The sequence below is a fragment of the Oncorhynchus mykiss genome, chromosome 2, assembly GCF_013265735.2.
Source record: "Oncorhynchus mykiss isolate Arlee chromosome 2, USDA_OmykA_1.1, whole genome shotgun sequence".
NCBI lineage: Eukaryota > Metazoa > Chordata > Actinopteri > Salmoniformes > Salmonidae > Oncorhynchus > Oncorhynchus mykiss.
Genome location: NC_048566.1, coordinates 78,393,988 through 78,408,190, shown reverse-complemented (window position 1 = coordinate 78,408,190; position 14,203 = coordinate 78,393,988). Strand labels below are relative to the sequence as shown.

General features: G+C 40.9%; 1 protein-coding gene across 7 annotated transcripts in view; it reads right to left on the bottom strand.

Annotated features, from left to right (window-relative positions):
• lrrc56 (leucine rich repeat containing 56) overlaps nucleotides 1–14,083 on the bottom strand; it is a 57,456-nt gene extending 43,373 nt beyond the window's left edge. The window contains exons 1-2 of one of the 7 annotated variants that reach the window (XM_036956224.1): nucleotides 13,569–14,083; nucleotides 3,780–3,939 (exon numbers count right to left, since the gene is read on the bottom strand). In XM_036956224.1, coding sequence (XP_036812119.1) covers nucleotides 3,780–3,926 — 147 coding nt within the window. In that variant the 5' untranslated portion in view covers nucleotides 3,927–3,939; nucleotides 13,569–14,083. Of the gene's footprint in view, nucleotides 1–3,779; nucleotides 3,940–4,672; nucleotides 4,819–13,568 lie in introns of those variants that run through there. The other 6 variants (XM_036956238.1, XM_021572950.2, XM_021572957.2 and 3 more) reach the window with 6 other exon arrangements.
• Between the last annotated feature and the right edge of the window lie 120 nt (nucleotides 14,084–14,203).

Here is a 14,203-nt window from a genome sequence, read left to right as displayed (position 1 = left end):
TACAGCGCCTTCCGAAAGTTTTCACACTAAAGGTTGACCGATTAATCGGAATAGCCGATTAATTAGGGCCAATTTCAAGTTTTCATAACAATCGGTAATCTGCATTTTTGGACACCAATTATGGCCGATTACATTGCACTCCACGAGGATATTGCGTGGCAGGCTGATGACCTGTTATGCGAGTGCAGCAAAGAGCTAGCTAGCATTAAACGTATCTTATAAAAACAATCAATCATTCTTAACATGATCACTAGTTAACTACACATGGTTGATGATATTACTAGTTTATCTAGATTGTCCTACGTTGCATATAATCATTGCGGTGCCTGTTAATTTATCATCAAATCACAGCCTACTTCGCCAAATGGGTGATGATTTAACAAGCGCATTCGTGAAAAAAAGCCCTGTCGTTGCACCAATGTGTATCTAACCATAAACATCAATGCCTTTCTTAAAATCAATACACAAGTATATATTTTTAAACCTGCATATTAGTTAATATTGCCTGCTAACATTAATTTATTTTAACTAGGGAAATTGTGTCACTTCTCTTGCGTTCTGTGCAAGAGGAGTCAGGGTATTTGCAGCCGTTTGGGCTGCCTGGCTCGTTGAACTGTGTGAAGACCATTTCTTCCTAACAAACACCGTAATTAATTTGCCAGAATTGTACATAATTATGACATAACATTGAAGGTTGTGCAATGTAACAGCAATATTTAGACTTAGGTATGCCACCCATTAGATAAAATAGGGAACGGTTCTGTATTTCACTGAAAGAATAAACGTTTTGTTGTTTGAAATAATAGTTTCCGGATTTGACCGTATTAATGACCTAAGGCTCGTATTTCTGTGTGTTATTATATTAAAATGAAGTCTATGATTTGATATTTTATAGAGCAGTCTGAGCGATGGTAGGCAGCAGGCTTGTAAGCATTCATTCAAACAGCACTTTCCTGCATTTGCCAGCAGCTCTTCAAGCATTGCGCTGTTTATGACTTCAAGCCTATCAACTCCCGAGATTAGGCTGGCAATACTATAGTGCCTATAAGAACATCCAATAGTCAAAGGTATATGAAATACAAATGGTATAGAGAGAAATAGTCTTATAATTCATATAATAACTACAACCTAAAACTTCTTACCTGGGAATATTTTAGACTCATGTTAAAAGGAACCACCAGCTTTCATATGTTCTCATTTTCTGAGCAAGGAACTTAAACGTTAGCTTTTTAACATGGCAAATATTGCACTTTTACACTTTGTTTTTGCATTATTTAAACCAAATTGAACATGTTTCATTATTTATTTGAGACTAAATTTATGTTATTGATGTATTATATTAAGTTAAAATAAAGTGTTCATTCAGTATTGTTGTTACTAAAAAATATATATAAAAAAAAAAATACAAAATCGGTATCGGCTTTTTTTGGTCCTCCAATAACCGGTATCAGTGTTGGAAAATCATAATCGGTCGACCTCTAATTCACACCCTTTAACTTTTTCCACATTTTGTTGTGTTACAGACTGAATTTAAAATAAATGACATTTAGATCTGTTTGTCACTGGCCTATACACACACACACACACACACACACACACAAAATACCCCATAATATAAAAGTGTAATTATGGTTTTTGAAATGTTTACAAATTAAAAGCTGAAATGTGTTGAGTCAATAAGTATTCAACCCCTTTGTTATGGAAAGCCTAAATAAGTTGAGGAGTAAACATTTACTAAACAAGTCACATAAGTTGCATGGACTGTGTACAATAATAGTGTTTAACCTGATTTTTGAATGACTACCTCATCTCTGTACCCACACAATTATCTGTAAGGTCCCACAGTCGAGCAGTGAATTTCAAACAGATTCAACCTCAAAGACCAGGGAGGTTTTGTAATGCCTCGCGAAGGGCACCTATTGGTAGATGGGTAACAAAACAAAAAAAAGAAAAAACATTGAATATCCATTTGAACAAGGTGAAGTTATTAATACACTTTGGATGGTGTATCAATACACCCAGTCACTACAAAGATACAGGCGTCCTTCCTAACTCAGTTGCCAGAAAGGAAGGAAACCACTCAGAGATTTCACCATGAGGCCAATGATGACTTTAAAACAGTTAGAGTTTAATGGCTGTGATAGGAGAACACTGAGGATGGATCAACAACATTGTATTTACTCCACAACACTAACCTAATTGACAGAGTGAAAAGAAGGAAGCCTATAAAAAAAAAATCCAAAACATGCATACTGTTTGCAACAAGGCACTAAAGTAATTCTGCAAAAAATGTGGCAGATTGTTAACTCTTTGTCCTGAATACAAAGTGTTATGTTTGGGGCAAATCCAATACAACACAGTTCGAAGTACCACTCTCCATATTTTCAAGCACAGTGGTGGCTGCATCATGTTATGGGTATGCTTGTAATCGTTAAGCACTGGGCAGTTTTTCAGGATAAAAAATAAAATGGCATGGCAAAATCCTAGAGAAAAACCTGGTTCAGTCTGCTTAATGCTAGACACTGAGATTAATTCACATTTCAGCAGGACAATAACCTAAAACACAAGGCCAAATCTACACTGGAGTTGCTTACCAAGAAGACAGTGAATGGCCGAGTTACAGTTTTAAAAACGTATGGCAAGATCTGAAAATGGCTGTCTATTAATAATCAACAACCAATTTGACAGAGCTTGAAAGATTCTGAAAAGTATAATGGGCAAATGTTGCACAATCCAGGTGTGGAAAGGTCTTAGAGAATTAAAAATGTATGCACTCATTACTGTAAGCTTCTCTGGATAAGAGTGTCTGCTAAATGACTAAAATGTTACCCAGAAAGACTCACAGCTGTAATCGTCGCCCAAGGTGCTTCTACAAAGTATTGACTTAGGGGTGTGAATACTTCTGTAAATCAGTATTTCTGTATTTAATTTGTTAATAAATTTGCTAAAATTTCTAAAAAAGGTGTTCACTTTGTCATTATGGGGTATTAGAGTATGTGTATATGGGTGTGGGGGGAAAACGATTTAATCAATTTTGAATTTAGGCTGTAATACAACAAAATGTGGAATAAGTCAAGAGGTATGAATACTTTCTGAAGGTACTGTACTTTATACATGACTCCTATAAGACCTTATGGTCCGTGAACTGTTTATGATACAGACAACATATTGGTGTCATTATACTCCTTATAGTGTGCTCTAGCATATGGAGTATGTATAGATTCTGAAATAGAAATATTCACATGAATTTATTCAACTTTAAAAATCAAAATACCCTTTTTGATTTGGTTCATTTTAAAACATATTGTTTGGAATAATAGGCCTATACACTACGATAACATAAAATGTCCAGAGTGGGCTCTCTGCTAATTCTGAAGTTATGATAAATGTTATGAGCACCACCAACACAGTGAATGGGAAAATGTATTGCTGGTGATTTGCTGCATATGCAAACCTAAAGGAAGGCTGTGATTGGGTTAATGATCTATAGTGTCAATTTCTATGTATAAAATGGGTAATTTCCTTAAAAGTACCAGAGAGCTAACTCTGGTACTCATGATTGTCTCATAAATGGTTTGTGATACAAATGTAAAAAGCATGTCAAACATATTCTTCCTCCCAATGAAGTTTATGTTAGAATCTGAGATAGCAAAAATATTTTAGGGCTACGCTGGCATGGAATTGCCCAATTATAGAATTGTGTTGATGCACTAAATTCAGTCAAGCATGCTTCCACAGCTATAATTAGCCTATAAAAAGGGCCACACCCCTCCCTTTACCAATAGGAGCCCCACCAGCTTTTCTGGAGAGAGGTAGAGCTCCACCTGCATGTCAGAGTCCTCATAAGCAGCAGGGGTTGGGTTCATCTGACCAGACCCACTCAGCTCAGTCACCAGTACCCTCGCTGAGTCCTGGGAACAAATCATCACTCACAGACACCTGGAAGTGGTCAAATAATGGTAAATAATAATAGGTTAGTGAAAAAAGTAACATTCTGTGCAGGGGCAGACTGGCCCATCTGGCATTTACATGAAATGCCTGATGGGCCAGTCCAGTTTTGGCCCAGTGGGTCTGTCTAACCTGGGTTTTTTTGCACAAAGGGATTGCTAATAATGGGGCCTGGAGGAAAAATGAAATACAAAAAAAAAAATAGGCCAGTGTGGGGGGCCTCAAGGGGGAAAAAAATAGAAATGCCAGGGCCGATTTCTGGTCCCAGTCTGCCCCTGATTCTCTGTGTCAGAAGGTTGGTAGCCTACGTGGAAATTCAGGGTGATGATGTAGCTCCTGTTTTTGCAATGGAAACCATGGAATAATATAGCTAGCTTTATAAACTCAAAGCATATAATATTTGGCTTATCATTATCAACTTCTGATTAACATACTGTATCTAACGTATGTTGTATCAATTCCTAAAGAAGACATTCTGAGGCACTGTCAGAAGAAGTAACTAATCTGGACATTTGGTTAGTTAGCCTAGCTAGCTAGTTAGCTAGCTGACATCCCACACTTAAAGCTAGGATATGAAAACAAGCGGTCTAACATCTCAATTGCATACAAGTTTGTTGACGTTTTGATTGGCTGCAGATAACAAATGACTGTAAAAGGCTAAATGTAATCACAAATAACTCTTCATTATGATGATCAAATATCCAACGTCGTATTTTTTTCTTACCTTATGAAGTGAACATTCTTCAGAGCATTTACAAAGACACGCACAAGTTTGCTTGACAACGCACCCAACTTCCTGGAAACGATGATAAAGTTGGCTTTGCCCCTTGGGATATGTAGTCAATATGTTATCGTATTGATCGATTACAACAACGATGATACATGACCATACATGTTCGTTTCAAAGTTTATTGGTCGCAGTTTAGCATATGTTATAGTTGGTGCAGCTAAATGCTTATGTTAGTATCTCCATTAAACTGTCAAACAAGTAGGCCTACACACATATACCAAATTAAATTTGTATGTCATCTATGTGTAACAGTATAATTTTAAACCGTCCCCTCGCCCATACCAGGGCGCGAACCAGGGACCTTCTGCACACATCAACAACTGACACCTACGAAGCGTCGTTACCCATCGCTCCACAAAAGCCGCGGCCCTTGCAGAGCAAGGGGAACTACTACTTCAAGGTCTCAGAGCAAGTGATTGAAACGCTATTTAGCGCCCACGCTAACTAAGCTAGCCGTTTCACATCCGTTACACTCACCCCCCTTTTGACCTTCCTCATTTTTCCGCAGCAACCAGTAATCCGGGTCAACAGCATCAATGTAACAGTACAAATTTAGACCGTCCCCTCGCCCATACCCGGGCGCGAACCAGGGACCTTCTGCACACATCAACAGTCACCCTCGAAGCATCGTTACCCATCGCTCCACAAAAGCCGCGGCCCTTGCAGAGCAAGGGGAACTACTACTTCAAGGTCTCAGAGCAAGTGATTGAAACGCTATTTAGCGCCCACGCTAACTAAGCTAGCCGTTTCACATCCGTTACATATGTATATATACACAGGATGAATTTACACAACATATAGAAGAATTAAGAATTATATGTAGGCTACAGCAGCAGGTATAGGCTATTGCAGTGAGCAATGTCAAGAGTCCAGTATATAAATAAATATGTGGTGTGTATAAACAGTGCAATGTACAGTAGTACAAATATTAGAATGAGATGTGTCGAGAATAAAGTAGGCCTACATAAACACAGTTCAAAACTCCATGGCAAATCGATAGAATTGCAAGAATTAGCTTCCAAACCAGAGTCTGGAATATAAAAATGTACTGTATGTATATGAATGGTGTGTATAGACAGTATGGACAGTAGGCCTATGTGAAATAGGTGTGTAAAGCAGTAGTTATATAGGATGAGCCATAACTAGAATACAGTATATACAGTGCCTTCTGAAAGTATTCATACTTCCACATTTTGTTGTTCCAGTCTGAATTTAAAATGGATTAAAGATACAAAGATACAAATACACCATAACACAATACACCATAATCATGATAACAACACCCACCAGTAGCACACGTTCCAGCAGGTATCTCACTGATCATCCCCAAAGTCAACACCTCGTTTGGCCGCCTTTCCTTCCAGTTCTCTGCTGCCAGTGACTGGAACGAATTGCAAAAATCGCTGAAGTTGGAGACTTATTTCCCTCACCAACTTTAAACTTCAACTATTTTCTACTGTGTCATTGACTTGTTTGTGTTATTGGCTTGTTTATTGTTTACTCCATGTGTAACTCTGTGTTGTTGTCTGTGTCACACTGCTTTGCTTTATCTTGGCCAGGTCACAGTTGCAAATGAGAACTTGTTCTCAACTAGCCTACCTCGTAAAATAAAGGTGAAATAAAAAAATAAAATGACAAAGTGAAAACAAGTTTAGATATTATATTTTTAATACATTTGCATAAACATAACAAGGCTATATACACACACAAGGGATACTGGTACCAAGTCAATGTACAGGGGTACAGGGTAGTTGAGGTAATATGTAACTCAATTGTAGGTAGGGGTAAAGTACTATGCATAGATAATAAACAGAGGGTAGCTGCAGCGTATGTGAAGATTGTGTGCGTGTGTGTGTGTGTGTGTTGGGAGTATCAGTGTAATATGTGTGAGTGTGTGGTTAGAGTCCAATGAGTGTCTATCAAGCCTGTGCAAGAGAATCAGTGTAAACAAATAAGAAAAAATACAAATAAAAGGGGTAATTGCAAATTGTCCAGGTAGCCATTTGATGAACTGCCCAGCAGTCTTAGGGGTAGCCCTGATATATGGCCCTGGTATAGACATCCTGATGGCAGAGAGCTCAGCTACAGTGATGTACAGTGCCTTGCGAAAGTATTCGGCCCCCTTGAACTTTGCGACCTTTTTCCACATTTCAGGCTTCAAACATAAAGATATAAAACTGTATTTTTTTATGAAGAATCAACAACAAGTGGGACACAATCATGAAGTGGAACGACATTTATTGGATATTTCAAACTTTTTTAACAAATCAAAAACTGAAAAATTGGGCGTGCAAAATTATTCAGCCCCCTTAAGTTAATACTTTGTAGCGCCACCTTTTGCTGCGATTACAGCTGTAAGTCGCTTGGGGTATGTCTCTATCAGTTTTGCACATCGAGAGACTGACATTTTTTCCCATTCCTCCTTGCAAAACAGCTCGAGCTCAGTGAGGTTGGATGGAGAGCATTTGTGAACAGCAGTTTTCAGTTCTTTCCACAGATTCTCGATTGGATTCAGGTCTGGACTTTGACTTGGCCATTCTAACACCTGGATATGTTTATTTTTGAACCATTCCATTGTAGATTTTGCTTTATGTTTTGGATCATTGTCTTGTTGGAAGACAAATCTCCATCCCAGTCTCAGGTCTTTTGCAGACTCCATCAGGTTCTCTTCCAGAATGGTCCTGTATTTGGCTACATCCATCTTCCCATCAATTTTAACCATCTTCCCTGTCCCTGCTGAAGAAAAGCAGGCCCAAACCATGATGCTGCCACCACCATGTTTGACAGTGGGGATGGTGTGTTCAGGGTGATGAGCTGTGTTGCTTTTACGCCAAACATAACGTTTTGCATTGTTGCCAAAAAGTTCAATTTTGGTTTCATCTGACCAGAGCACCTTCTTCCACATGTTTGGTGTGTCTCCCAGGTGGCTTGTGGCAAACTTTAAACGACACTTTTTATGGATATCTTTAAGAAATGGCTTTCTTCTTGCCACTCTTCCATAGAGGCCAGATTTGTGCAATATACGACTGATTGTTGTCCTATGGACAGAGTCTCCCACCTCAGCTGTAGATCTCTGCAGTTCATCCAGAGTGATCATGGGCCTCTTGGCTGCATCTCTTATCAGTCTTCTCCTTGTATGAGCTGAAAGTTTAGATGGACGGCCAGGTCTTGGTAGATTTGCAGTGGTCTGATACTCCTTCCATTTCAATATTATCGCTTGCACAGTGCTCCTTGGGATGTTTAAAGCTAAGGAAATCTTTTTGTATCCAAATCCGGCTTTAAACTTCTTCACAACAGTATCTCGGACCTGCCTGGTGTGTTCCTTGTTCTTCATGATGCTCTCTGCGCTTTTAACGGACCTCTGAGACTATCACAGTGCAGGTGCATTTATACGGAGACTTGATTACACACAGGTGGATTGTATTTATCATCATTAGTCATTTAGGTCAACATTGGATCATTCAGAGATCCTCACTGAACTTCTGGAGAGAGTTTGCTGCACTGAAAGTAAAGGGGCTGAATAATTTTGCACGCCCAATTTTTCAGTTTTTGATTTGTTAAAAAAGTTTGAAATATCCAATAAATGTCGTTCCACTTCATGATTGTGTCCCACTTGTTGTTGATTCTTCACAAAAAAATACAGTTTTATATCTTTATGTTTGAAGCCTGAAATGTGGCAAAAGGTCGCAAAGTTCAAGGGGGCCGAATACTTTCGCAAGGCACTGTATTGTGAGATTTTGAGTGAAAACCTCCTTCCATCAGCAAGGGCATTGAAGATGAAACGTGGCTGGGTCTTTCAGCATGACAATGATCCCAAACACACTGTCCGGGCAACGAAGGAGTGGCTTCGTAAGAAGCATTTCAAGGTCCTGGATTGGCCTAGCCAGTCTCCAGATCTCAAACCCATAGAACATCTTTGGAGGGAGTTGAAAGTCCGTGTTGCCCAACAACAGCCCCAAAACATCACTGCTCTAGAGGAGATCTGCATGGAGGAATGGGCCAAAATACCAGCAACAGTGTATGAAATCCTTGTGAAGACTTACAGAAAACGTTTGACCTCTGTCATTGCCAACAAAGGGTATATAACAAAGTATTGAGATAAACTTTTGTTATTGACCAAATACTTATTTTACACCATAATTTGCAAATAAATTCATAAAAAATCCTACAATGTGATTTTCTGGATTTCTTTTTCTCATTTTGTCTGTCCTAGTCAAAGTGTACCTATGATGAAAATTACAGGCCTCTCATCTTTTTAAGTCGGAGAACTTGCACAATTGGTGGCTGACTAAATACTTTTTTGCCCCACTGTATATTTGGACTTGTTTGTATTTATTTTTTGCTGAAAAGTGAACTTGTCTCCCAGTGTCCGTTGGAAAGCAGAATTAACCTAGATTTTCCTCTAGGATTTTGCTTATGCTTAGCTCTATTCTCGTAAAAAGAATTGGGTGTACATTTTTGCTGTAATTTTTACACCCTTTTCTCACCAATTACTATCTTGTCTCATCGCTGCAACTCAACAACGGGCTTGGGAACGGCGAGTCATGCATCCTCCGAAACATGACCCGCCAAACTGTGCTTCTTATTAACACCCACTCGCTTAACCCAGAAGCCAGCTGCACCAATGTGTCAGAGGAAACACCATTCAACTGATGACCGAAGTCAGCCTGCAGGCGCCCGGCCCTACACAAGGAGTCGCTAGAGCGCGATGAGCCAAGTAAAGCCCCCCTGGCCAAACCCCCCCCCCCCTAACCCGGATGACGCTGGGCCAATTTTGCACCTCCCTATGGGACTTCCGTATTCCGCTTCCAGATGGTAGTGGGGTGAACATGCTGAGGCTTGGGTGGCTGAGGTCCTTGATGATCTACTTCTTGGCCTTCCTGTGACACCAGGTGCTGTAGATGTCCTGGAGGCCAGCTGCAACCATGTTTCAGATCATTTCGTATTGTTCTGTACATAAATCCAAGACACTCCATTTAATATGATATGTTACGATTCGTTGGTATGCATTAATTAGTGGATGTCCATCATCCATTTCATTAGACATGTTAAAAATTCACAAAAATATGTTACCATTTGATATGATATGTTACAAATTCCAATTAGTTGTTGCTAACTTTGGCTAGGTGGCTAATGCTAGCTAGCTGGCTAAAGTTAGCTAGGCTAGGAATTTGGGTTAGGAGTTACATTAAAGGGTTAGGGTTAGGAATAGCTAACATGCTAAGTAGTTGAAAAGTAAATAAAAAGTAGCAAGTAATTGCAAAGTTGCTAAAATGCTAAAGTTGTCCGTGATGAAATTCAAACACTCAACCTTCTCGTTACACACCCACCCTCCTTTTGTTTTTTTCTTCAGTAACCTTCTGTCTTATGTAACCGTACCAAACATAATATACACTACACGACCAAAAGTATTTGGAGACCTGCTAGTCAAACACCTCATTCCAAAATCATGGCCATTAATATGGTGTTGGTCCCCCCTTTGCTACTATAATAGCCTCCCCTTTTCTTGGAAGGCTTTCCACTAGAACATTGCGGCGGGGACTTGCTTCCATTCAGCCACAAGAGCATTAGTGAGGTCAGGCACTGATGTTGGGCGATTAGGCCTCGCTCGCAGCAGTCAGCGTTCCAATTCACCTCAAAGGTGTTTGATGGGGTTGATGTCAGGGCTCTGTGCAGGACAGTCAAGTTCTTCCACACCGATCTCAACAAACTATTTCTGGACGGACCTTGCTTTGTCTTAAAACAGGAAAGGGCCTTCCTCTAACTGTTGCCACAAAGTTGGAAACACAGAATCGTCTAGAATGGCATTCATTGCATGCTGTAGCGTTAAGATTACCCTTCACTGGAACTAAGGGACCTAGCCCAAACCATGATAAACAGTTCCAGACCATTATTCCTCCTCCACCAAACCTAACAGTTGGACTATGCCTTTCGGGCAGGTAGTGTTCTCCTGGCATCTGCTAAACCCAGATTCGTCCGTCGGGCTGAATGAAGCATGAGAACACGTTTCCACTGCTCCAGAGTCCAATGGCGGCGAGATATACACTCAAATTTATTTATAAAGCCCTTTTCACATAAGCTGTACAAAAACATTTTGGATGCACAAAGTGCTGTTCAAAAACCCAGCCTAAAACCCCAAACAGCAAGCAATGCAGACGTAGAAGCACGGTGGCTAGCAAAAACTCCCTAGAAAGGACAGAACATAGGAACAAACCTAAGAAGGAACCAGGCTCTGAGGGGTGGCCAGTCCTCTTCTGGCTGTGCCGGGTGGCAATAACAGAACATGGTCAAGATGTTCAAACGTTCATAGATGACCTGCTGGGTCAGATAATAATAATCAGCGGTTGTAGAGGGTGCAACAGGTCAGCACCTCAGGAGTAAATGTCAGTTGGCGTTTCATAGCCGATCATTCAGAGTCAGAGACAGCAGGTGCGGTAGAGAGAGGGTCCAAAACAGCAGGTCCGGGACAAGGTAGCACATCCAGTGAACAGGTCAGGGTTCCATAGCCTTAGGCAGAACAGTTGAAACTGGAGCAGCAGCATGACCAGGTGGACTTGGGACAGCAAGGAGTCATCAGGCCAGATAGTCCTGAGGCATGGTTCAAGGGCTCAGGTCCTCCGTGAGAAGAGAAATAGAGAGTATACTTAAAATTCACCGAAGTCCTTCATAGTTTTATTTGAGACGACTGTACAACCATCAAGATTAATTATCAGATCCCAACAGCAGATCTCTTTGTTTCTTGGGACCTAGAACTAGCATCTCTGTTTTGTCAGAGTTTAAAAAGTAAAACAGTTGACGCTATCCACTTCTTTATGTCTGAAACACAGGCTTCCAGGGAGGGAAATTTTGGGGCTTCACCATGTTTCATCGAAATGTACAGCTGTGTATCGTCCGCATAGCAGTGAAAGTTAACATTATGTTTCCAAATTATATCACAAAGAGGTAGAATATACAGTGAAAATAATAGTGGTCCTAAACTGGGACCTTGAGGAACACCGAAATTTACAGTTGATTTGTCAGAAGACAAACCATCCACAGAGACAAACTGATATATTCCCGACAGCTAAGATCTAAACCAGGCTAGAACTTGTCCGTGTTGACCAATTTGGTTTTCCAATCTCTCCAAAAGAATATGGTGATCGAGTATCAAAAGCAGCACTAAGGTCTACACCACTACAGCCAACGCTTGGCAGTTATTGTACTGACGTTGCTTCCCGAGGCAGTTTTGAACTCAGTAGTGAGTGTTGCAATCGAGGACAGACGATTTTTACTCGCTACACGCTTCAGCACTCAGAGGTCCCTTTCTATGAGCTTGTGTGGCCTACCACTTCACAGCTGAGCCTTTGTAGCTCCTAGATATTTCCACTACACAATAACAGCACTTACAGTTGACCGGGAAAGCAGGGCAGAAATTTGACAAATGAACATATTGGAAAGGTGGCATCTTATGACAGTGCCACATTGACATTGAAAGTCACTAAGCTCTTCAGTAAGGCCATTCTACTGTCAATGTTTGTCTATGGAGATTGCATGGCTGTGTGGTCGATTTTATACACCTGTCAGCAACGGTTCTAATAGAGGATTTACACTTACCGGAGGCTTTCCGAAATGTGATCCGGAGGCTCCGTAAAGTGAGTTTGCAATTGCAGAGCCTCCGGAGGCTTGCCGAGGGCAAATCAAGCTCTGTACCGCATCGCTGTGTGCATCCAAAATGTTTTAACAATGTGGAGGGCTCCGTATAGCTCCGGATTGACATGATTGGTTGATGGTAGATGAGGGTGGAAGGTCCTGTTTAAATACAAATGTACTTCCTTGACAACTTCCTTCACAACAGCTCTACTCTGTTCGCGAAGAAGTTTGAACTTCTGTGGAGGCCGCATCACAGTAAATGCTATACTGCCACTGCAGATGTCAGATTGACCATGCAGAGACTTTAAGCCAATTTATGCCTGCTCCATTTGCAATCCGGAGACTGTACAGCTGGTTAGACAATTGCATAGCCTCTAGAGGTTTGTGGAATCCAAATTGAACTCCGTACCGCATCACCATGCACCTCCTAAATTTTGTAACAATGTGGAGGGCTCGCTCCGCATTGACATGATTGGTTGGTGGTGGCGGGAGGTCGTGTATAAACACAAACTCACGTTCTTGACAACTTCCTTCATAGCAGCTCTGCTCCGCAAAGTGCAAAAAGTATGAATGTCCTGACTTCTGCAGAGGCCATACACAGTAAACTCTGCATAGCCACTGAAGAGCCTTTTAAAGGCGTTGCATAGTCAATCCGATGTCTGCATTGGCCATGCAGCCTTTTTGGACATTCATACTTACTGCACTTCGCTGAGCAGCTCAGAGCTGTTGTGAAGGAATTTGTCAAGGAAATTAGTTTGTGTTTATACAGGACCTTCCACCCTCACCTACCATCAACCAATCATGTCAATGCGGAGTTATGGCGCCCTCTTCATTGTTACAAAATTTGAGAGGCACATGGTGATGCGGTACGGCGCTCAATTTGGCCTCTGGAGGCTCCGCAATTGCGTTACGCCATCCATATGGTGCCTCTGACCACATTTTCAGATCAAACATAAATTGGCTCTTAGCATAGCCTCGGGAAGTAGGGGAGCTGAGGGTGCTGCAACACCCCCTGAAAAATCTGAATAATTATCATTTAAAAATCTTTGTATTTCTTTCACAAAAGTTGTGCACTGGGCCTTTAATTGTCCTGCATTAGCTGACTGACATACGATATAGCCGAGCCAACGCAATTAAAACCTTTCAACCCCCCCAGTCTGCCAAAAAAAATCGCGGCGCCCTCACCCCCCCAACTACTTACTGTAGCGATGGCTCTTACGGACCAAGCCGAATTTCTTCAGCCTTCTGAGGTTGAAGAGGCGTTATTTCTCCTTCTTCACAACGATCTCGGTGTGGGGGGACCTTTTCATGTCCTCGGTGATGTGCACGCCGAAGAGGACCATGAAGCGTTTGACCCTCTCTACTGCGGCCCCATCGATGTGGATGGGGCGTGCTCTCTCTGTTGTCTCTTGTAGTCCACGATCAGCTCCTTTGTTTTATTGAGGGAGAGGTTTCATTTTGGTCTACACATTAGGCCTATATTAAAATTAAAACAAATCTACATTTCTAATTTAACTCCCAGGTTGACTTTATCTAGGATTAGGCTAAATTTAGAGAATAAAAATGCATAAATCACGTGAAGATTACTCCGGCATTTGTAATTGTACTGCGATATGCCCACACTGCCGCTTTATATTTTGCAGTGTTACAGATAGGCCTACCGACCAATGTAATAACGATGGTCAAAACAGGCAACTAAACAGCGGTGTATTCATTACGGAACCCGTTTAAGAACGGAAACAAACAGCAAAACGAGAGTTTCTATTTAACAATTTCAGGTAAATTCCTCATCGTTTGGTTCTGATTGTTTCCGTTTAAGAAACGTTTTGTTACAGA